This window comes from Pocillopora damicornis, chromosome 11 (genome assembly GCF_964200805.1).
Source record: "Pocillopora damicornis chromosome 11, jaPocDami1.2, whole genome shotgun sequence".
Taxonomy (NCBI): domain Eukaryota; kingdom Metazoa; phylum Cnidaria; class Anthozoa; order Scleractinia; family Pocilloporidae; genus Pocillopora; species Pocillopora damicornis.
In genome coordinates, this window is record NC_142680.1 from 5679667 (window position 1) to 5702657 (window position 22991).

General features: G+C 38.2%; 2 protein-coding genes across 10 annotated transcripts in view; one reads left to right on the plus strand and one right to left on the minus strand.

The window, feature by feature from the left end:
* Positions 1-1706: 1706 nt before the first annotated feature.
* LOC113667842 (uncharacterized) overlaps positions 1707-22991 on the plus strand; it is a 37485-nt gene continuing 16200 nt past the window's right edge. Inside the window, exons 1-5 of one of the 7 annotated variants that reach the window (XM_089186982.1) lie at positions 1707-1808; positions 15139-15262; positions 19722-19909; positions 20014-20078; positions 22678-22790. In XM_089186982.1, coding sequence (XP_089043108.1) covers positions 19833-19909; positions 20014-20078; positions 22678-22790 — 255 coding nt within the window. In that variant the 5' untranslated portion in view covers positions 1707-1808; positions 15139-15262; positions 19722-19832. Of the gene's footprint in view, positions 1809-14817; positions 15263-15798; positions 15922-17774; positions 17915-19042; positions 19135-19721; positions 19910-20013; positions 20079-21771; positions 21855-22677; positions 22791-22991 lie in introns of those variants that run through there. The other 6 variants (XM_089186981.1, XM_089186984.1, XM_089186980.1 and 3 more) reach the window with 6 other exon arrangements.
* LOC113667836 (uncharacterized) lies at positions 2307-11235 on the minus strand. 3 transcript variants are annotated; one of them, XM_089186985.1, is made up of 11 exons: positions 10894-11234; positions 9333-9404; positions 8364-8435; positions 7589-7660; positions 7189-7263; positions 6616-6687; positions 6363-6434; positions 5693-5761; positions 4883-4954; positions 4694-4765; positions 2307-3959 (listed from the first exon to the last, which is right to left on the minus strand). In XM_089186985.1, the coding sequence occupies exons 1-11, from the start codon at positions 11097-11099 to the stop codon at positions 2717-2719; spliced, it is 2097 nt and encodes a 698-aa protein (XP_089043111.1). In that variant the 5' UTR covers positions 11100-11234; the 3' UTR covers positions 2307-2716. The 3 variants fall into 3 exon arrangements, with proteins under 3 accessions (XP_089043111.1, XP_089043113.1, XP_089043112.1); XM_089186987.1 differs by lacking the exon at positions 4883-4954 and having other exon boundaries at positions 2379-3959; positions 10894-11235; XM_089186986.1 differs by lacking the exon at positions 5693-5761 and having other exon boundaries at positions 2693-3959; positions 10894-11235.

Sequence of the window (22991 nt, forward strand, 5' to 3'; positions counted from 1 at the left end):
AACTGGAAAAAAGTCCTGGGGCTTAACGTGAACCCAGAGGAACTCCATATCTCACTTCTGGTGGAGGAGATAGGACGCCATTTAACTCTACAAACTGTTGTCGACTTGATACATAGCTCTGCGACCAGCAAGACAACTGTCCATTCAGGCCGCAAGCATGCATTTTTATAGTGTAAAATGTCGTGACTGACTGAGTCCAAAGCCTTTCTGAAATCCATAAAAATAGCTCCTACAACTTTCCCTTCACCTATTGACTGTTTCCAAGATTCCGTCAGGTACAGGAGTGACTCAGATGACTGACCCTTTCCGTATCCCCACTAGTGTTTCTGCAACATCTCATTTAAATGAGGGTCGATCGTATCACAAATGATAGATTCTGTGATTTTACTAGGGATGGTCAACATAGTCAGTGGTCTGTAGTTACCACACTCGCCGTTATCACTTCCCTTGTGCAAGAGTTTGACTTTACCAATTTTCCATTGAGTTGGATATTTTCCTTCATCGTTGCTCATTTTTCTTCTGTGAGCAACATTGTAGCAGATCTCCTTGGCAACGATTTTCATTTCCTTCGGTGTTATACCATCACATCCCTAAGTTTTCTCAATGCTCACTTTCCTCAGCTTACTATAAAACCCGTCGCTATCAAGCACAACTTCAGATATCGTTGGAGTTACTCTTGCGATGTAAGACTTATCAGCGGTAGTTGGAGGAAAATGGGATGCTAACTTTTCGCCAACTGTGGCAAAAAACGAGTTCATGGTTGTCGATTTGACAAGATCGTCATGAATTGATGTGTTGTTGTCATCTTTCACTTGTCCTGTCAACTGTCTCGCAATCTTCCAAAAATCCTTTGGTTCTCCTTTCGCTTCACCTAACGTCTTCTTCCAGCAGTCTGCTTCCGCTCTTTTCAAAGCTTTGTTTTACGCTGTTTCTCACTTCCTTATATCTTTTCCAGTCGCCTGGATTACCTGACTTTTGTGCCTTTCGCAGCTGCTTGTATTTTTTGTTTATGATCTTTCGTATCCCTGCATTTATCCACGGCAGAGATTCAGCTTTGAAACTCTTTACGGTGGCCAATTTACTTTGTCAACTCAGTTGATAATAATAAATTACCCTGTTATACTCTTCCACCGACGCAGCACCACTGTTTCTTTAGAAACTTACCCCCTCTATGCTTATGTGAACGTAGTTATTTGCCTGCGGAAAGTTTTGATAGCACGAAAGATACGTAAAACTTGCTCAAGGCGCAGCCAAAAGGAACTGCAGCTTCTTGAGTGCTTCAAAAACTCTCTAGGTGTTTCATATCTCGATAAATGTTCAGCTGACGTATGAACCACCCCGCCATTCCGCGTGGGTGACCGCCTGCATATTCTCCATGCGTTTCATCACACACTTCTTAAGGTGCTGACAAGGAGAATTTGTTTAACAATCAAGAGCTTTATAGTTGGTGATCATTTCCTTTATTCTTGTGACCTTAATGTGTGATTCAGGGGTGATATTGTAAGGAGAAATTAGATGCTTATCACTCTTAGGGTATAAAGGCTTATTACAAGTCGGACTGTAATTGTCTGGTTTTACTATGTCTACCGGCCACCGTAAAGAGTTTCTTATGCTAATGTTTCGAGCGTCAACCCTTTGTCGTAACCGCTTCCGTTTAATGGAGCAGTAAATTGTTTTTATCCAGTTGGATCGACGCCTACGTGATTAGTGCATTTCAGTTTAGAGTAAGACCCCTTGAGATCAAGACCGTTTTAGGAAGACCGGTTGGACAAAAACCCTCGATAATTAATCAAAACCCACAGACACTGGTAAGAAACAACTTATTTTGTGTATATTTTGTTACGTGGCTGTGATTTAAAGCGAAAATTATTGTTATATGATGAAATTCGACTTTTTTTGGAGGTATTTCAATTGACACGAAGACGTCTCAAAATTGTGACCATTCTTTAAGCTATGATCGTAACGATACTGAGGTAATTTCTTGATGCGATGATTTCAGTTGGCCACTTCGAATTCGATATAAGAACGCCCCAACGAATAGGAAAAGAAGGAACGACCTTATGTTGCTTTCAGTGGTGTCTTTCGTATGCGCGTGTATCAACCCAGGATTCGAGATCCGATTTAGACCAGCCGTAAACTAGAACATAGTACTTAATAGTGTTATGAATTCGTGAGAATACTGTGAGGAAACCAAAAAATATATGCCAAAAATGCACGTAAATTGTAGCGACAATGATGATTTAACTCCATGTTCTGCCAAGGAACGTCGCTTGACTGAATTTTTTATCATTACGAGTTGCTTCGAATCGAGTTGAATAGTAAGTGAACTTTACTGATTTCAAAGGCTGACATGATCTATTCATTGTGTCTGTCACAAATTTTCACTTGTCTTCACTTTATTCCGACGCCTTTTTGATATTGTAGCGAGCTGGAGTAAGGTACGACATATACATTCTCTTTAGTTCAGTTAAGTGAGCGGTTAAATTAAATATGTGTATGATCCTACTGATACGAAATCAGGCAATATCTTGTTGATCATGCATATCGTTCCTGCTTTCTTACATTCTCTCTTCCTTCCTTTCATTCTTCTTTATTTCTTTCTTTCATTTTGTTTCATCCCCCCTTCCATTCATTTTTTCCTTCTCTCGTCATTTGATTCTACCTCTCTTTTCCTTCTCTTTTTTCATGATATTAACGCAAAGCTGCATCTGTTGCTTCAGCAACGAGTTTCAGAGATAGAGTCCATTCCTTGATTATGGCTTCCTTGAGAGACAGCAGGAGACTGTAACACAAATGGTTGACCACCTCTGTTCTTTTTCTTACTCATTAAAAGCCCTCTGAGAGGACGGCCTGCCAGTCTTTTAAGAGATCTAGTGAACTTGTCATTTTTAAACGCGAATATGAAAGGGTTAAGACAGGCATTCACCACCAAACAAACAGGAGGAAGCCACCACAGCAGAGTACGATTCATTCTAACATCTTCGAAAACATGACCTCCATTTATGATAAACCACGCCAGAGCAAAATTAGGCACAGCGAAAAACACGAAACTTGTAAGAACAATCAAACTAATTCGCTTGGCTAATTGCGATTCTCTACGTGTGCCTGCCCTGCGCGCAGATTTTCGCACAACGACGAAAATATGCAAATAAAGAAATACGACGAGGAGATAGGTAAATACTAGAAACAGCAGCACTATATCGCTAATAAAAATGGAGGGTATTCTGTCGGAGTTTCTGTGAAAAAGACACATTCTCCCGGGTTTCGCGTTATGTCTCATGTCAAAAATTTGCGCTAAAGTTGCTGATGTGGCGCCCGTAATCCAAGTCAGCGGGAGTGCTATTCGTAAAGCTTTGTAGCCTAGCCTTATGTCAGGGTTCATACAGAAAACGATGGCAACATATCGTTCAATAGTCATCAACAGTGACGTCAGTCCTCCATCAACTTCTGCTAAGATAAACAGGTACCTTAAGTAGGTACAGTAGATGTCCTGCCAAGCTTTGAATTCCTGAAGGTCATAGCCATGCCCGAAAGCCATTCCAAACGAGTAAATACCAATCAAAAAGTCGCATACTGCCGTCGCTGAAACCAATAAAAATGGCGGACGTCTTCGAAGGCTTTTAGTCAATACAACTGTTATAATAACCAGCATATTGGTAAAAGTTGCGATGGTTCCCAAGATGAACAAGAGAGGGCGAAGTTTTTTTATTAAATCCCAACAAATATCAAATCTATCTGGCACAGTTTTAGTCTTATTTACCACAGTAAGAGACAGGGTGCAGTTTCGTCTTTGGAAACACACCTTCCTGTTTCTCGAGACCTGAAATACAACTTGTTTTTGTTGAATCCGGGAGCATCCACCACTATTGAAGGACCTCCTTTGATTCCCTTGTGTCTTGTTTGCCTTATCTGTTTCGTTAACAGCAGATGGGTTTGTTATATTATTCCCGTCCAGGTTTCTTTGTTACATAACAAAAAAAAAACAGAATACATAAGGAAAATTGTACAATCTCGGTCCCAGCGATTTTCTTCCACCAGGAAAGCGAGGGAGAGAGATCTTGCAAACGAGAATGATCATATCACCAAAACTGAAACAAAGTTAACTTGCTCCACCTTTGATAAGACTGGTTAGATTGTGTATCGTAAAGCCAAACCTTAAGGAATTACCACAACTAAAAGACAATGAAGGTCAGTATACCAAGGAGCCGATGTAAACTCGAAACTCATTTTTTAAAAAACTTCAAGCGCGCGAGAATGCCAATTACCAAACTGCGATTGGTCTCAGCTTTGAATACGATTGGTTGAAAAGGTGGTACGAATCTTAAGATCAATTCTGAGGTGCAGTAAACCAGGGTGAATCAAATCCTGGATTTCCCCGGCCAACACACAATTGAAAACTACTTCAGGCTATTCATCATGTTATCTGTGTTAATAGTCTGGCACCCTTACATCTAGTAGGGTTCTGAGCATGCCCATCTCGTCATGAATTAAATTCATGGCTTAAACGTTCCTATCGCTTTACTCGAGTTATTCGAGCTTTATTCTTTCAAGTATTTTCAGTCCTAAATCTCTGCTACAGAGAAACAGTTTCGATGATTTTGTTTACTAGATAACATGATTTTTCTTAGTGATAGCTCATGATTAAATTTTACTGGTTTAAAATTTATTAAAACATGTATAGCAAAACACTTACATGGTTTTAATATTACTAAGACCCTTGAACACATCCAGAGACACAATCACAACTTTATTATATCTGAGATCGCTGCAAAATATAAAAGAAACGTTCTAGTCTAACATGCATAACTTTAAGGGTCAAAATAGTTCACCCAACTTAGACAAAGAGACAAAGTAAATCTGGTATATTCAAGTTTAAACATACAGAAATTCCAGATTTCGAAGTCCGGCGAAAGCTTTAGGTTGTATGATTGTGATCGCATTATGCTGCAAGGAACTGAACAGAAAAGGACTTTCATGTACATGTATATGTATTAAACATAATACCAAGCTGTGAACGTTTATTAGATCATGACGTCATCAATAAAATAAGGGGAAATCAGCCAATTGGTTGGTTAGTTATTTATTTAAGCAGTGAGGCAGTCAGCTAGCCAGCGATCTAGGTAGTCCGTCAGTCAGTCATGACACCGTCAGGTAGTCAGTCAGTCATCAGTCACTCAGTCTGTCAGACAGTCAGTTATCAGTCAGTCAGTCGATTAGTCAGTCAGTCAGTCACTCTGTCAGCAAGCTGCATGTCTTCAAGTCAACCTGCTAATCATCTGGTCGGCCGTCATTCAGTCAACCAGCCATACGGTCAGTCAGTCCGTAACTCACTCAGAAAGATAATTATTCAGTCAATGATTCGGCAAAATAGTCATCAGGCGGTCAGCTGGTCAGTCAAAGAATCCGTCAATCAACAAGTCAAGGAGCAAGTCCGCTAGTCAGTCAGTTTTGGTCAGTAAGAGTCTGTCTGTCTATCAGAACGTCCGTCCGTCTGTCTGACTATTTGTCTGTCAGCCTGTTCTTCACTTAATCTGTCGGTCAATCACATTGTCAGTCAAGATCAGTCAAAAAACGTAACTGGTCAGTAACACAATCTATGGAACAACCGCTGATCTCAGCAAATTTTAAGAGCCAGTCAATCAAATGAACTGCCTAGAGAACATTCAAACAAAGAAATTTATTCGTCACTTACAGATTTTTCAGTGTCAGAACCCGAAACGCGTCATCTGTTAGAGTTTCTAGTTTGTTAAAACTCATATCTCTGAAAAGGTAGAATCAAATTGTATCTAGTCTACCAAATGCCTTTTACAAGTTATAGAAGGTCTCTTGTTAAGAACGTCAGCCACTGTGTAATATGGAGGGGAACTTGTTGCTCACTTGTCGGTCTTTCGATCTAACAACTTTTCATCTTGTCACTTAGTCACTGCGACCAGGCCTTCATTGTTAGCGTTTCGGGACGAGTGTTTCTTCGCCCGCGGGAAAGTATGAGGCGAGCGCTATAGCACCTCATTATTAGTGCCAGACTCCCGGAAAACGTCTCCCGATTCGTTGTGGTGGTGCGTCGGTTTATGAGAGGTGTAACGTAATGATTTGGTTTTATCAACTGAGTCGTTAATATAAAGTAGCCACCATTAAGAGTTCGCTCTGACGAAGGACTAACGAAGGACTAACGCTCGAAACTTCAGCTTTAGAAACTCTTAACGGTGGTCAATTGACGTATCAACTCATATATTTTCATATATTCACAGTCAACTCAGATGATAAAACCAAATCATAACATAAGTCAGAAGATAAGTTAGTCGTTCACTAAACCAACAAGACACTCATGCAGTCCTTAAAAGTGCGTGGAAAAAGAAACTTACAGTTTTTTGAGTTTGCTAAGCCCAAAGAATGCACCAGGCTCCACAGTTGCAATGTTGTTGTGCTGCAAGTATCTGAAACAAGGAAATATTACGTAGAAAAATGAAAACTTCGGCTTTTGGGAGGGCTACCAAGTTAAGTTGAAAGAAAGGATGCCACAAGCTTCTTCTCTGTCAATGATTTAAATGTCACACAATGAAAACACTAACATTAGTGGTTTAAATAAGTTTATAAATGATTTAATACAATACTTACAATACTGTTAACTTCATCATCCCTCGAAAACAAGAAGAGGTTAAATTTTCCAGTCTATTGTGACTTAGATCTCTAAAGGCAAGGAAAAAGAGGCAGATAAGGAGAAGGGAGAGATAGAATATATGGTATTGAAAAGCGCAACGCGATCTAACAAAGTAAGATGAAAAAAAGGTCGAACTTGGCCCATTTTCCACCAGAACTTGAGGAGTTGATAAGGGAGGATACATTGTACTCACATCGGTTGTTATCAATGTGATGTAACAGCCTGGGGGGGGGAGTTGCAGGGAGGGCGGGGAAGAGGGTGGAGCTTTGTATGTATGCCTTTCTTATGCCCTAAGTTGAGAAATTTACGTTTTAGGCATGTGCCGTTCTTCACAGTTTATCCTATGATGATATGATACCATACTATTCAGAGTGATGGCTATCTAGTGTAACCAATGACGAATCTTCGTTTTAAAATACTAATTTGTCAACCACATCTTAGAGTCATCTTCTGTGTTGGGTTTGGTTTTCGAAAGTGATGCTAGAAATGTAAAAGTGAGCACCATCTGAAAAGTCTTGTCAAGAGCTTACAATTCAATCAATGAACGAAGTCCTTTAAAAGTCGCATTTCTCGGCAATCTTGTTATCCTATTATGACTGATAAATCTGAAAAAAAAACAACTAAATGTTGTAGGAACATTAACGTAGTGCGCGTTTTGTCATGCGGAATAAAAAGAGAATTTTTTCAAACTTCAAATCTGCAAAACCGAGAAGTCAATACATAGAGTAACACAATCACCAACACAATCACCAACGTTTTAAGTGATATGGATGCTATGTTATTATGCTGTAAACATCTAAAACAAAGTCTTGTATAGGTTAAAAGATTGTAATATCAAAAGAAGAAAATTTGTATTATGATGTGCACTAGGAGCCCATAAGTAAAGAGCTCCTGTGTACCTAAAAATATCAGCGATAAAGAACTACTAACAGATCTCTTAAATTGCGGAGCCCAAGGAACGTGCTGTCGTCCAAAGTTGTGATGTCGTTGTGTTGCAAATACCTATTCAAAAAAATGAAAAGAATACAAACGGCGTCTTTCCAAAATTAAATAGAGAAACTAAAGTTCTAAAATTGGAATCTGAGCCCGGATAGATCTGATTGTGGGTTTGGTGTGTGTGTGTGCAATTCCTCCATTCTCTCTGAAGAAGGGCTAACATTCGAAACGCCAGCTTTGAAACTATTTACAGTGGCCAATTTACATTATAAATTAACTCAGTTGAGAAAACCAAATTATCTTGTTTTATTTCGTATAATCTGATTTTGAGACGGAAAACTCTCGATTTCGATGTTTTGGCAAGTTATCACTTGCACATGAGCTCCTAATTGTAATGCGGCCCCCCAAGGATTCCGTCAGCAACAAAACAGTAATCTGATATTTGCGGAGTTCATTCGTTGCGTTAGGAGGGATTCCACCGCTGTAACTGGGAACCCTACAGTATTAAGATCGCAATTCCCCCTACATTTACATTAATTTTAGCTTTGAGAAATTTGCATTATACGAAATCATTTCAGCTAATTGATATTTTTCCTTCCCCCAATGGACCTTTCTGCTTCAAAATGTAATGAATTTTAACTAAGAAGAGCTCCTCCTTTGGTCACGCCAGGAAGTGAAAGGCTCCACGTTTTAAAAATGCGTAATAGGAAAATATCACCAGGGATGAGTAATCCAGATAAGTTTCACAAGCAAATTTAAGACAACTTACAATTTCTTCAAGGAAGGCACACTACTAAACGCTCTCTTTGGCAGTTTGGTTATCGCATTATATGACAAATCCCTGAAAATAGGATAGAAAGGACTTCACATGCAGGCAGCAACAACAACCAAGCTAAGGGTCAGACACGTTTCAATTGAGCATCGTTAGAAATAAAACTTAAATAGTCTCACTAGCAAATCAGAACTGTGAACCGCTGAACAGAGAACTAATGAGAACTAAATTAGATTTAGTCTTTTTACCCCAATTGAAAGTAATTTCACAACCTGAATGGCTAATTTGCCGTTGTTGACAAGAATACAGACAAAGCTGCTCACGTCAACGTGCCACACAATGGTCACGCACTGAAAGAATCGTTTTCAGTTCTTGACGTCGATACTATGTTAAAAAAATCGACGATAGTTTAACGTGTAAAGGTGGTAAGTTTCTAAAGAAACTGTGGTGCTGCGTTGATGGGAGAGTATAACAGGGTAATTTAGTATTATCAACTGAGTTGAAAACGTAAATCAGCCACCTTATATAGTCCAGAGGCTGACGTTTCGAGTGTTAGCCATTCGTCAGAGCGATTGACTAAAAACGCTCGAAACGTCAGCACTTAAACTCTACGGTGGCCAATTTATGTCTTCAACTTAGTTGATAATACCAGATTAGTAATTTAACGTGGTCTGTACTCTTATCGACAAAGATATTCGTTATCTTAGTGGTCAAAACTTGTTGCGGACTCATAAGATTTACAATGCCTACAATTAATACAGATTTCTACACTGCATGCAAAAGATGATACACTTTCTAGATTAGATAAACTAAGTAGACTGAGCTATCTTAACTCTCCATTGGAGATACGCTGAGGCTTGAATAACCACCATCACAACTCGTGCGCCATCACACTTACTGTATACTATTTGTTGTTTTTTTTTCTTGGAAACTACAAGATTGGCGATCTAACTTAATTTTACTTACAAGGAAATAATTCCATCAAACGGCCGTAAAAACTTTTTTTCGGGAGAAGAAATTCCATTCCTTGACAGCACCCTGTAGAAGAAAGTGAAAAGGAAGGTAATAAGCGATGAAATGAAACTTGCGCTTCTTATGGCATCAGTAATTTGTCATGACGAGCAATTTTTTTTTCAGAGTGTCTCAAGTAATTCAGAACTTCTTCGGTTTTGCTTCACGTCGCTGTGCAATTGGTCCAGAAAAAATCGTGCCACCTTCTCAACCAATCAAATTCAAAACTTGAACAAGTCGCGTCTTGTCCACTCGCGTTTTCCCGCGCTTTGAACATTTCGCGTGTTTTTAATTTGAGTTCTGACTGGCTGGCCCTTTTGATGTTTTCCCGCGCTCTGAATAGCCGTCGTGGATTCCTCAGTTTTGTAGAACTTGCCTCGTTTGCTAGGGCTTTGGGGTATTTCAATCTTACTATCAGCCCGATTGGATCATTATCATAATTATTATTATTATCTTCTCCTCGTGAAAACGTAAACGAAGGTAACACGCATTTCTAACCGATCCGTTCCCAGTCTTCTTAAAAATGAGATACGCTGAGTGACTTGGAATATTGTACACTACTTGTTTCTGCGATTGAAAAGTAAAACACATTTGATCCTCATTCACAAGCTATTCGCACGTTATATTGTTGTTGTTATCTTGAAGCATGTTACGTTCACACGAAGACATGATAAAAGGGGAAAAAATTAAAAATTAGAAAACTGAAACAAAGGTTTAAAATCCGCTCGTAATCAAGAGGATTAACATATTTAACACTGTCAAAACGATTTCAAAGATGATCCTCAACTGACAATCCCTAGAGCTAAGATATCCGTCGAGTTTATCGAGGATATTTTTCATTCAAGGAACAAAACTGAAAACCGTGAAGAGAATAGAGGCCTTGTGAAGAGATAAATCAACTAGCTATATTGGGTTCGCTTTCTTACATCGACGTGTGAAAATAAAAAAGAAAAAAGAAAAAAAAAAAGGAGTTTGAGAGCGACCTTCATCATCTTATTGATGGTTGAAAATGAGGTTGAATAAACTGCCATTAACTGGATTATAAATGAATAAAATTTCCAACGACATTTGTTGAATTGTAAATGTGATGTTTTAAGAAAAAATGGAATTTGCCTTAAGTCCATAAATAAGTTGATATCAAGGAGATTTCTTGTCCCTTTTGGGAACAGACTCGATGTCCGGTCCCAACAAAGTGTTCCAAGCCGTTTTCGCGGAAGGAGAAATGGTTTCGATTGTAATTTTTATCAATTAGTTCCCTGATTAAAAATGGATAATAATATTTCACGCGGATAGGGGGTATCTAGTCGTTTGTTGACTGGGTAAAAGCCACCTTTCCTGCAGCTAAAGTCGTTGATTGACTTTAACACTACAGACAGGTCCATTCGCTGTGAATTCACTAAGTCAATAAAAAGCGTCCTCTCAAAGAGAATGGCAAATTAAATGACAAACAGTTACAAAGTCTGGTTTGTACTCGGCCAGTCCTACCGCAAAATTCATCTGAAAGATATCTACTTACAAGGCGCAGATGTTGACTCGTGAAGGAATGACAATTTCTCGAAGGCGTGTTGCGTTGCAAGTCACCTCAGTCAGGTTTTTAAGTCCTCTGAAAGGACAAACTGAACATTTACAGTTATCGCTGCATGGTGTAGAAATATCAGGACCTCTTACTGCTCGGATAAAAGTCAGTGTGAGAAGTACGATTTTCTTCAGACACGAAATCATATTGTTTAGGTCAAGGCACGTTTCGCCAGTTAGGAGATCAAAACGCAGTTGCAGGTTTTTGCTTCTGGCGCACGCATTGGGAATCCCAAAGTTTATATCATAAAGGTGTTTTGTATATTAAATTTGCATTTGCTGAATTATCGATAAAATTGATCATTTATTCGTCCCACGTCATTATTGTAACAACGCAGAGTTTATTTAGAAATGCATTAGATATCGACACAAGCAGATGACGTTTAAAAGTTTCAATAGGTAAACGGCTTTTTTTTCGGCGGAAATGGGAAGAAAAATAAATACTGTCTTATTAGAAGCTAACCTTATTTAGCTTAAATTTTTCGTTAACATTTTAGAAAACAGTTAAAGGTGTTGTAGTTAATTAAAAATGTTGAAAGGACGTGACTGTAAGGAAAACGAACAAATATTGTGACCAGTGATGGCTCTCATCCCTTTGTACAATAATTTCCTTCATTTTTTACCTTGATTTAAAGTCTTGTAGTGTTTGTTTTTCTTTTTTGCTCTGAAGTGAAAATAAATGAAGTTTGTCTATTGTCTTACTAATTTAACCCAACATATTGACTTAAATATTTTCAACTGAAAGAATGAATTTTCCAAACCACTGAAATAAAGCTTTTAAGATCAAAAATACTATCAATGCAGTATTATGAATAAAATGTGAGCTTCCGATTACATGACTTTTCTGGATTTTTCTCAATCAGTGTGTTTTTTTTCGATCGCAATGCTCTTACATTTAAATGACAGAAACGAAGGTTAGCGATGATAACGTGTATGAGGCGGACAAGTAATTTTATCTAACGCTAGCGAAAATTAACTAGTTTTATGAAACCTCCCTAAAGCTAAAAATTTAACACGTTTTTCTCGATTAATAAAGTTAAAATAGTGAAAAACAACAAGGTTTTAAAACATTGCAGCCAATGTAGCCTACGGGAAATGCTTCCTCGTTCTGCGATTTTCTGGCAAGCCGAGACGAATGTAAAGAGTTAGACATGCGTAGGAAATAGAGATTATTCTATGGAAAGTACGCACACACTATTTTTATTCACGAGTCGCGATGTATTATAAAAAATAACGAGTGAGCGCAGCGAAGGAGTGAGTTTCTTGATGCATTGCAATGAGACATGGTGTAATGTTTTTATTTCATACATACTGTGATTTTTTCTCATTAACCGACACATTTCAAAGATTGGAAGCCATTTGTTGCCCTCTACTGCGAAGTACCATCGTTCGTGTACGTTGTATTTCAAACAGTCGTTCGTCCAGTATAACTAAAATAGAGGGACACCTCCTCTCGTGCGTTCTCGCTCTATCCTTGCGTTCTCCTTGCACGCGAAAGCTGATCATTGGAAAGGGCAGGGGCCATGAGTCAAGTCATTAAATTTAATCTCGTCATAATTTTAACAGTATGAGGTGGTTGGAATTGTCTTTCATTTCTTAGTAAGTTAGTTTTTCTTAATCTGTTGGAATTTGCTTTATTCTTTATTTATGGTGTCATGTAACTTGAGAAACTGGCAGGCAAAATTTTGGCGAGCAAGTGCTCAGTATTTTCTTAGCGAAAATTATGGCCGCCATCTTTGATTTTAATCGAAGCGGAAGGTTGGGGAGAGAAAGAAATTTGTACAAAGCGGACCGGATCGACGGTCAAAAATAATGCTTCTCGTCCTCCAACAGCCCCAAGCCCTACCGTCCACTCTGACCCCAAATCAAAGCTGGCCGGTCGGAAAACGATCGCTAGCCTATAACGTTAATTTGCCCTGACATTGAAAGTATTACATACGGGACATTTTCTTGAGTTACTCACTCGTCCCAGTCTTTCATCTTTTTCTGTTCTCTCATGTGTTCTCTACATTTTGCTTTACCATATTAAAAAGTCGACTATCCTCTTTCTTAAACTAAGTCTTGACTCAGCGAAAAAGCGATTCACGAATGGGGTGGTGTGGAATAGTCAACTGTGTCTCGTCCCAGTCCTTCGAGGAGTGCTCGACTAATTTTTTTTGCGCTAAAGTAATAATTCTAAATAAGATGAGAGAAACACATGTGAAAAAAAAAGGCTTAAGTGTGGGTCGTTCAGTATTACCCTTCAGTCCCCATTCATAAACTCACTTGACTTAATGAAGCAAAAAATGTTACAGTTAGGCTCACAGCTGCTCACTTGAATGTCAAAAAGTTGCGAAAAAATTGCAAAAAAATTTAAAAAGTCGCTACCTAAATATCTCGATATTTTTATGTTAACGTTAATAAACTTTATCTTTTTTCTTTATCTTTTGTTCTTTACAATAATTGCTAACAGCGGTCGAAAAAATAGCTTGTAAATTAACTTTAAAGAGTTTCTTGCAAATATGGGCGACATTTAAGGATCTTCTTACGTCAAATGAACAAAACACATGGTTCATTTGATGTCATTTTAGCCAATTTTTAGTTGCAATATCAAATAAGGAATGAATTAGGCTAACAAAACGTTGCTCAAAACACTAAAAGTTGCTCAAAAGTTGCCGAGCACACTCGGGGCAGGCCTAAAAACTTCTGCCATCCAGTGAAAATAAGCGGTTAAAGTCTTACAAATTTTCAGTATTCTCTCAACATTCCAAGTGGGCTATGACGTCGGTAAACCGGTGGAAAGTGTGGTATTTTTAATTTGTTATATAAAACAAACTTTAATTTCTATGGACTTTCCGGTGTGCAATAAACTATAGGTTTTTGACCAATCAGGAAGCTTGCATTATCTCAGTTCTCATGTAATTATGACTGTGTAATTCTTGTGAACGTGGATAAACTTTGCTACAGAGTCGTTACTGATAGGTCCGGTTTACAAGAAACTTAAATATTTTGCTAAATAATGATTTAACATTTCTGAATTTTTTTTTTCTTTTCATTTGACGCCTGGTTTGAGTTTCGGTCAAATAAATTTTATCACGTTTCATCGTTAATCCGTGATAATTATCTTTGATCGTGACATGTCTTTTGTGTTATTATGCTTTCATTGCGCAGTTTTGACTGCTTTGATTGTAATTTGTGGGTGTGTCAATGTGTTGGTTATTCAGTGGACCTTTATCTCTTTTTATCCTTCATTCAATCCGTCATAAACGCCTGGAGTGTTTACAATACCATGAATATCAACAACGATTAAATTTACATTTGAGAGGCGTTGCTAAGATTTTTTTAAGGGGGGGGGGACACACTTTACTTACAACGGTCACGCGATTAAAAAGACCGCGATCGAAAAAATAAATGTCAACACCTACGAAGACCTCGAGATCTCTTTCGCATGACGGTTGACAAAGGCGAGGTGCGAATCAACAATCATGCATAGAAATCGAAAGCTGCATAGATGAGAAGGGGTTTATGTGACATCAGTTACACTGCTCTATACTAATGTAAACGCTTATCAGCCTAAATGTCTATCAGTTCGAGGTAGCGTGGACAATGATTACTAAACATGTTGATCATCTCATCAATTTCGATCCCATAGATTCAAGCGCATTCAGCAATTTGACATTAAAAGTGGTTATCTCAGACATGATAGGGTTATGAGATCATTGGCATTTCTCGACTCTCTCTCCTCCCCCCCCCCCAACCGCCATTCTTCCATCAACTTCGCCCCTGTACATATCTTTTATTGTGCAACAAAGAGTAATCAAAAAATATTTCCAAGACGTTTGTTATAACTTGCGGCTTATATCTGTTTGCTCTATATAAATATCGCTTGATTAAGGGGCTGCGTCATGCGAGCAGAGTGCCCGGAAAAGGAACCGCACGAACCCGGCGGCTGTGTTCGGAAAAGGGATCTAAGACTAAACCCAAACACTTTAGAGCCAGCTTGCAGTGAACGGTGGAAAGATGTCTTGTGGGCGGTGTTAGCTTTTACTGGAACCCTTTGTGTGGTCCATCTTGAAACATCAATCAAAGTTCTCTTGACAAACTTTGTTTTCCTTTCTCGACCATTCTCGTTGCATTTTTGTTATTTTTCCTCAGCCTTGTGATGTTAGCCTTCTCTTTATTTTGACGCTTGTTTTTTTTAATACAGGTTGGAATTCCCTTTGATGCTGAAAGAAACCCCGCTCTCCATACAAAGGTTGATCGTATTTCACTCAGACGTAACCCCTTCATCCACACATCTTTACAGTTTTGTGAACTATTACCGAAATAAGGTAAACATTGTGCGGTTTTATTCAATTACATTAGCCCCTAGCAATTAGAATTACCTCGGGAAAAATTTTACGTTTGTAAGAAAACCACTTATCTAGGTTACTCATGGTTATTATCATTATTTTTCTGAAAAGAGAAGAAAACGTAACTTAATTCTAAGACCGAATTCAGCAACATTCCCTCCCGACAATAAATCACTGTGTAGGTTTCATTACAATACTTCTCTTAATGAATCATTAACTCAAGAATACTCTCGGAAAGTCTATCTTTGTAAAATATGCATATATTTTACGGAATGTTTTCGTTTAAGTTGAGAGTGATTCGCGACATTTTATAAGTAATTAAAACATAACATGGGCGCTGCGCCTCCGAGGCATACTTTTTTCCCTCCTTTTTCGGAATTGTGTGGGACTAATTCTATTGTGAGATATGCAGAAGCAATATAGCATTTCTCTCATTTGTTGAATTCCAAACAAAGTGGGCTGATGCATTGTTCCAAGTGTAATTAATAGATGAGTTGATACCGCTTCGTCATTGCTGACAGCCGCATTTGGAAGCAGCGGTCGATATAGGCAGTGAAAGTTTTCAAATCTGACAGCAGACAGCAGACTTGTCCAAATAGCGACCTACGTTTCTGTTAAGAATACAAGAAACTTGAAAGGTAACTTTTACTTTAAGGGTAATTTTTGTGGCTACATCTTTTGAAACGTTACAATTTAAATTGGATCTTGAAGTTGCAAGGGTCAATTAGTTAGTCATGAAATATTAGTCGGCGGCTAAAACACATGGTTTCTTTTTTCCAAGCTGTAGTAGTTTTACTGTACATGTTAACTTTTACTAGTGTTAAATATTGTTCGACGATTTGCTCATTCGATTCGCAGCTTTCAATTGCGAACTAAAGAGAAACGTCACTAAATATTACATAATTACTTTAGTCTATCGCTGTGGTTGACATGTTTTAGATTTGGTTTCGTTCTAGCCCTGCAAAATCATCTGCGCAAGGTGGGATTCTCTTACCATTGAAGGGACTTCTCAAGTTATCGATATCATTGGTAAAAACGAAATGCATAAGTTTGTCGAGTTGCGAAGTTTGCCGCCTCCCTCACGCCTACGATCCTTCCCACTACCCACTGGAGTTAATTTTTTTTCTATCCCCAGTGTTCCTCTTCTAAGAGAACCCAAAATGGCGGTCTTCTGTTTCGCTAAAAATCGCACCAAACATCCCGGTCACCGTTAGCACAGCTGCACCGCTGGCTATGATAGAATTCAATTAATGAAATTTTCATGAAATTGCATAGAATAGGGTGCAAAATATCTTCAGTTATGGCAATTGTCTATTACTGCTTTGAAGAATACAAAAAATAAAAATCAATTGCGACACCAGAGGGAATCCGTGACGTGAGGACGGTTGCGAGGAGAGGGCTCGTGAAAGAAAAAAAATCCCAACCCCTCCCCCGGTGTCCTCTTACGCGGATGGCTAATGATGGCTTCGTACTCTTAACCTCCTTGTCATGCTCTCTCTTGGTTCTGTTTTCCTATTCACTCATCAAAGATGCTAAAAAAAGTTAAATTGAATATTCAGGTGAGCGATGTTAGCCATGAGCTGTTTGCAACAATACTTATTTCCGATTAAACATCATCAGTCAAGCTCGTTAATGTTTGAGGCTCTTTGATGTTCGGTCAGTGAGGCCTGTTCATTATTCGATGACTTAACGTCGTGAGGTGTGTGCGTTTTGTTTGCCTCCTAATAATCAAAGTCAACTCAGCTAGTGCATGATAGTAACAAAAAGCGAATGATTGCAATTCTTCCAGCCTTTTTTATAACGAAAATATTATATGTTATGCCTTAAAAAAAGCAGACTACTTAATACGATTATTCAATGTTTTTTTTTACTCTGAAAGGAAGGAAGTCATCGACAAGTCATTTTTGTTTGTCGGGCGGTTTGCATCCCATTATCGATCTGATGATTAACTCAAGGTCAACACGTATTAGTTTTCAACAAGAACAAAAACCCATTGATATCACTGAACTGTGATATTACTGGGATGATGCGATAGCGAATTACCACGTGGTTACCGTCATACGGGTCCAGTATCATTCCCATCGTTTTACCACAGTCACGCCACTTCTGGAATGTCATTTCAGATGCATGTGCTTGGCCTGCTTGAAGACAAACTGAAACGAGATTTCGTAAAGAAGTGCTAACTTGTAGTCTAACAGTTTCTTATTTCAGTTTATGAAAAAGTAACTGAATGAATTTCTAGACTTTACAGGTCAAGTTGAGGTTTCTTTGATCTTATCATTGAAGATCTGGGCGTCAGAAAAAAATTTTTACTTATTGTTTCACATAACGATTCCCGGAAAAAAAAAATAAGGCACGGTCGGCGGGCTTTATTCTGCCAGATGTTCAATGAAAACTCAGAGCGCATGAAGTGTGCATAACACACTCCAACGCTTCCTCATTGTTTTTTTTTTTTTCTGTTGATAACAATGGACATTGTTCCAAAATAGGTGAGGAGGTCATTGAAATCGTTTTATAAAGTTCTAGAAAGTCACAAACTGTGAATATTTCCGTGCAGTGTCTGGGTTGTAAGGGTCGAAGAAGCTTCTCTCTGATTTGATGTCATCCTAACTGAAACTGTGGCTGCAGCTGGTTTGTGAGAACTTTTATCTTATTGTTCAACAGTTGTTTCGTAATCTCTCATAAATTTAATTGGTCCTCTATCCTGGAATTATCTAGTTAGAGACCAATTCCATACGTCTGGCTGGATCAGGCTTTCGCTAAGATTTCGTTTTTATTATTGTTAGCCATTACGATAGAGGGTTTTCAGTGTCGTGCAGCACTCGTCCGTCTGTTCACGAGCCCATAAAAATGGCGTCACCTGCAAGTGAAGCACTTAGAAGCTGTAGGAAACCTTCTTAAGTGAAGTAATGTCGCCATGTTGCATTTTGCTTCATCAAGCACCGATGTTGTGCTACTAAATGAGCTGAAATATCGTCATCCGTTATCGCGATAAGAGCCTTTAAAATAGCATCTTGTCGCTATATTGTAGGCCCACATATTATACTGGTCTAATGGCTCACAACACTTCCAAGTCACTATTCAAAGGAGTGCTATTCGTTTCCTCTGCAGCTCCACGAATCTATCTCTGAAATAAAGGGGGGAGGGGTAAGTTTTAAAAAAAAACAGTTGCTTTGTCGGTTGGGTTATTACAAGATATTTTGGTTTTAACAACTGAATGGTCACCAAAGCTGACGTTCCGAGCGTTAGCCCTTCGTCAGAGTGAACTATGTACAGTCCAACCATCACATAAACCACGACAATTTGCTTGAGATGCGTTTTCAATTTAAAAAAAAAAAACACTTTACTATTTACTCAAAAAAAAAACCGTGAAAGTATGCACGTTTTTAACATTTACAGACATTTTTCCCGTCACGATTCAGTGTTGATTGCATAACAAACCGCCAAAACCCTCAAGGGACTTAAACTGGAAAAATATACGTTTATTTAGCTTAGGAAGCACTACAGTTCAGTCGTATAAGATTTACCACAAAAACACAAAACAAAACAGAACGAGGCGACTGTCTACTCTGACATAACATTTAAGGGTCCGTGTCTCTGTTCTGGTGCTCTTCAAGGTTCAATTGAGTTCTGTCAGCCATGTGTCTTAATCTCTTTTAACTGAGAAGAAAGCCCCTTGTTTACTTGTCTACGATGCCATGTTGCTTGTCTAACTTTTTCCTTGGAGGGATAACAGCCGATCTGTGACATGATTCATGCCATCGATTGCATAACAGACAGCACGGTTATTTAGCACAGGAAACATCAGCTCTCAAAAAAGAAATATATCTATCCTTTCTGTTGCATTTAAAGTGAGTACAATTTTCTTCATCCCGGGGTAGAGATCATAAAAGGCAGAAGGCTCGAGCAAGGAAATTAAAACAACTTAGCTAGGTAGTTCTCTTTCCACTTCACTCACGGCAGGGAAGCCACGATTGTAACCTGCTGACGGATGATGGTCAAGCGTGGTTACTTTAGTATTCGCCTCACTTTTCAGGGTTATGTATCATTGATAACCGTCTTCATACAATGTCCTCCATACAACGCTCGACATTCTTACGAGTGTGTTTTGATGTGCTATAAGCCTGAGACATAAAGCGGATATTACATAACGACCTTTATATACAAATTGAGATAACTGGAACGAATGTTCTTCAACAGAAAATTAATACTTAATCGCAAAGTCGGTAAATTTTTCTAGGCTTTTCTGAAAACGAGACTTTAAGCTAAATTAGGCGATAAATTTCGCATAGTCAGAAATGTAATTTTTGATTTCAATTTATGTTGCATAGCTCTTGAGATTGTAGTTTCAAAATATATGGAATTTTATTGCGAAATCTTTCCTACTTGAATACGTACTGGATTGAGCTAATAACAAAGGGTTTCACCATTTCCACAGGACATCCCAGGCCCCCGCGACCAGAGAGGCGGAAGATTTTCAAAACGTGACTACGAGCGTGCTCAAAGGAACTTCATAGTAAATTTCACTCTGACTCTCTAGTTAGTAGTGATGGTTGTGTTTCAGCCAAGTGGTAGACACGTTCTTCACTCTTTAAAGCCATGCGATCTCTCGTCTTGTACCAAGAGGTAATCTTCCTTTTCGTTTGCGAATGCAATGATAATCACATTGATCGTCGCTACATCTCGCGCGGCAAAAGTTAATATTGGTTACCGTTTTTGATGTTTTGCAGAGAGATCAAAGAATACTTCGAAAACACCTACGACCTGTACGAGACATTATTCACGAGTCTAAAAGGTAAGCGGTAGCTTGTGTTCTCCGACTTCTGTTTCTTGTTTAAATTCGCGGTTCCTTGTTCCGGCCCCTAGCCACCAGATGGCGCGCGTCATACCGACTGGAAGACGATGTCTGAATGTATAGCATTTTTTTAAGTATTTCTCTCTTAATCAAACCAGGATTAACACTCTACCCTCAGTATCCCTCCATAAAAAATATAAAAGGTCGTTACCCATGTTGATAATTTTATTTACCTGGACTTATTTCGGCTTGATACAAATTTATTGTGTATGACTCAGGGTTTTCGACAAAAAGAACTTACAACACGTGTGCTTCATGCAAATCAGGCGACATTTAAATTCTCCCATAGGGACGAAAAATATTTTCAAGAACTTTCAGGCGCGTCTCAATGCGGTAGAGGTGTTAAGAACTTTGTTTGGTTTCGATCAGTTCTCAGGTGTGATCCAACAACTAAAAAATATTTTGCAGTATCTCACAACGCCCAGGAAGTGCGGGTGTGAGTGAAAGGCACGAAAAAAGCGATGGTCATGCGACATGCATGGTTTCGCTTTCTTCGTCTGTGTAATACAGGGTACTTTTCCGGAGGCAATCGGTAAAATAGAGTTGCTTGTGAAAGATTTTATTCATCCCTTTTCAACTCGTCTCAAACTAAGCTTATCCGTTCCCATCAGAGCAATTGTGTGCGCTTCACTTTTTTTAAACATCCCTTTTTAGCTTGTACATTTGAGCTGTTCACAAGCAGATGTATAACATTTAAACCCTTAAGCATGCATAGTTAATATTTCGTGTGAAAACACAATAATTGTGAAATGTCCTTTACCCTCGTCTAAAGAAAAAGCAAGAGAAGAGACATTTGTCGTCGCTCGCTACATATTTTTCAAGAGCGAGAATAAATGCTCTTTATGAGCTAACTCAAGATAACTTTCTTGTGGACAGAACGTCAAAATATATCAAGTGTGAGAGATGTGATTCAGTGATATCTCTTGGCCGCGATTAATATAAACAAAAAAATATAAAAATAGATGTATAATACACATGTTAAATGATTTTGTCACCATTCAGTAGTGCGACTTTTATTTTTAAGAGAGAATATAAATCTCAGGAGACTTTTTTGAAGGGTTAATTTTCCTTCAGAGGCTCCAGATACTTTAAAACAGCTCTGAGATTATTTCCCTTGAGGCACCTTTTCTTAAATGCATCCTTCCACTGCATGTTAATTTTGAATATGACACTTCAAGGAAGCCATCATACGTAGCGTGTGGTATATTTAGACACCTTTGATGTTAAACTGTTCAAATGTTTTTCTTTCCGGTGCCACTATTTACCTCCTGGTGTGATGACTGAGTCTAAATATTTAATAAAATGCAGATTTAAAAAGATCTTCTCTCTGCAATTTTGTGTTTTGTCTTTTCTGCTTCACTGGTTTGATGATTGATTGATGTTAACCTGTTCAAATGTCTTTTTTTCCGGTGCCACTAATTGCCTCCTGGTGTGATGACTGACAATCTGAATATTTAATAAAATGCAAATTAAAAAGATCTTCTCTCTGCAATTTTGTGTTTTACTGTCTCTTCTGCTTCACTGATTTTACCACTTATCTGAAATGATAAAAAGACTTTACTTGTTTGTGCTTTTTCAAGTACTTTACAAAAGGCATCGCCAAAGATATTATTTTTTCTTATATATGATATAGAGTTTAATCAGAGCAGAAAGATACTGATCTTATAAAATGTGGTTGCCATGATTTCCATGAATTTAAGCATTTAAATTTGTGAGGTAAGTTGTCAATTTGCTTACCTGTGTTGGGCTGTCTGATGTAACTAGTTGCAAAAGTCTATAGCCTATTTTTCTTGGTCTGAAGCTGAATATTACTCATGCTCTGTTCTTTCTTGGGTTAAAATATCTTCTTATGGCTGCTTGATTGCCCAAGTAATAAGCCTTGAGAAGTGGAATGAATCTCTAACAATGGTGGCCATACTTCTTAATCTAAAGACAAGTGTTGTGATGAAGTTTTGTATTTCATGTGATGTTCCAGAAACTTCTGGCAACCATTTTGTGATGTTAGTTCACCAAATGGCTACTGTAAAATATTGAGCCTGAAGCCTATAATGAACAGAGCAGGTAATCTAGTGTTAACAACTGAGTTGAAAACGTAAAGTAGCCACCGTAAAGGGTGAAAAAGCTGATGTTTCATTTTGGCTAATGCTCAAAACGTCAGCTTTTTTAACCTTTAGGGTGGCTAATTTACGTTTTCAACTCAGTTGTAAACACTAAATTACCTGCTATACTCTCTCACTGACACAGCACCACAGTTTCTTTAGAAACTTACCCCTTTATAATGAACAGAATTTAAAAACCAAGGAATATTAGCCATTACTGGTTAAAAAGATTGCTTAAAAGATAAAATATTCAGCGGATTAACTCTGTGCAATAGGTGGAGATATCTCCAATCTGTAATGTCAAATGGAAATTTTAAGATAAGATATAGTCGTTAATAATATTTGTACCAAACTAGCAAGCAGCATATGCATGAACACTGTTTCTGTCCAGGTGACACTGACATGGGAATTTAACATTGTTTTTTTAAATTCTGTTTTAGATGAGTCAGCATTTTACAAATGCCCAGATCGTCTACGTCTTCCTTTGATATTTTACTTTGGCCATACAGCAGCTGTTTATATCAATAAACTTGTTCTTTCAGGCCTTCTGAAGGTATGTGTCTTACATGATATTCAAGTTAAATGTTATCTCTAGTAACAGAATAGAATCATTTTTTAAAGACCAAGAAATAAATTTCAGGTTTGGGAGTGTGGGGAGAATCATATTTCTAATTGCAGTTTATTCTGACCTAGCTGCTTTGACCAAACTATATATGCAACCAGGCATTTACTTGTAACTTTTTTTTTTTAAAAA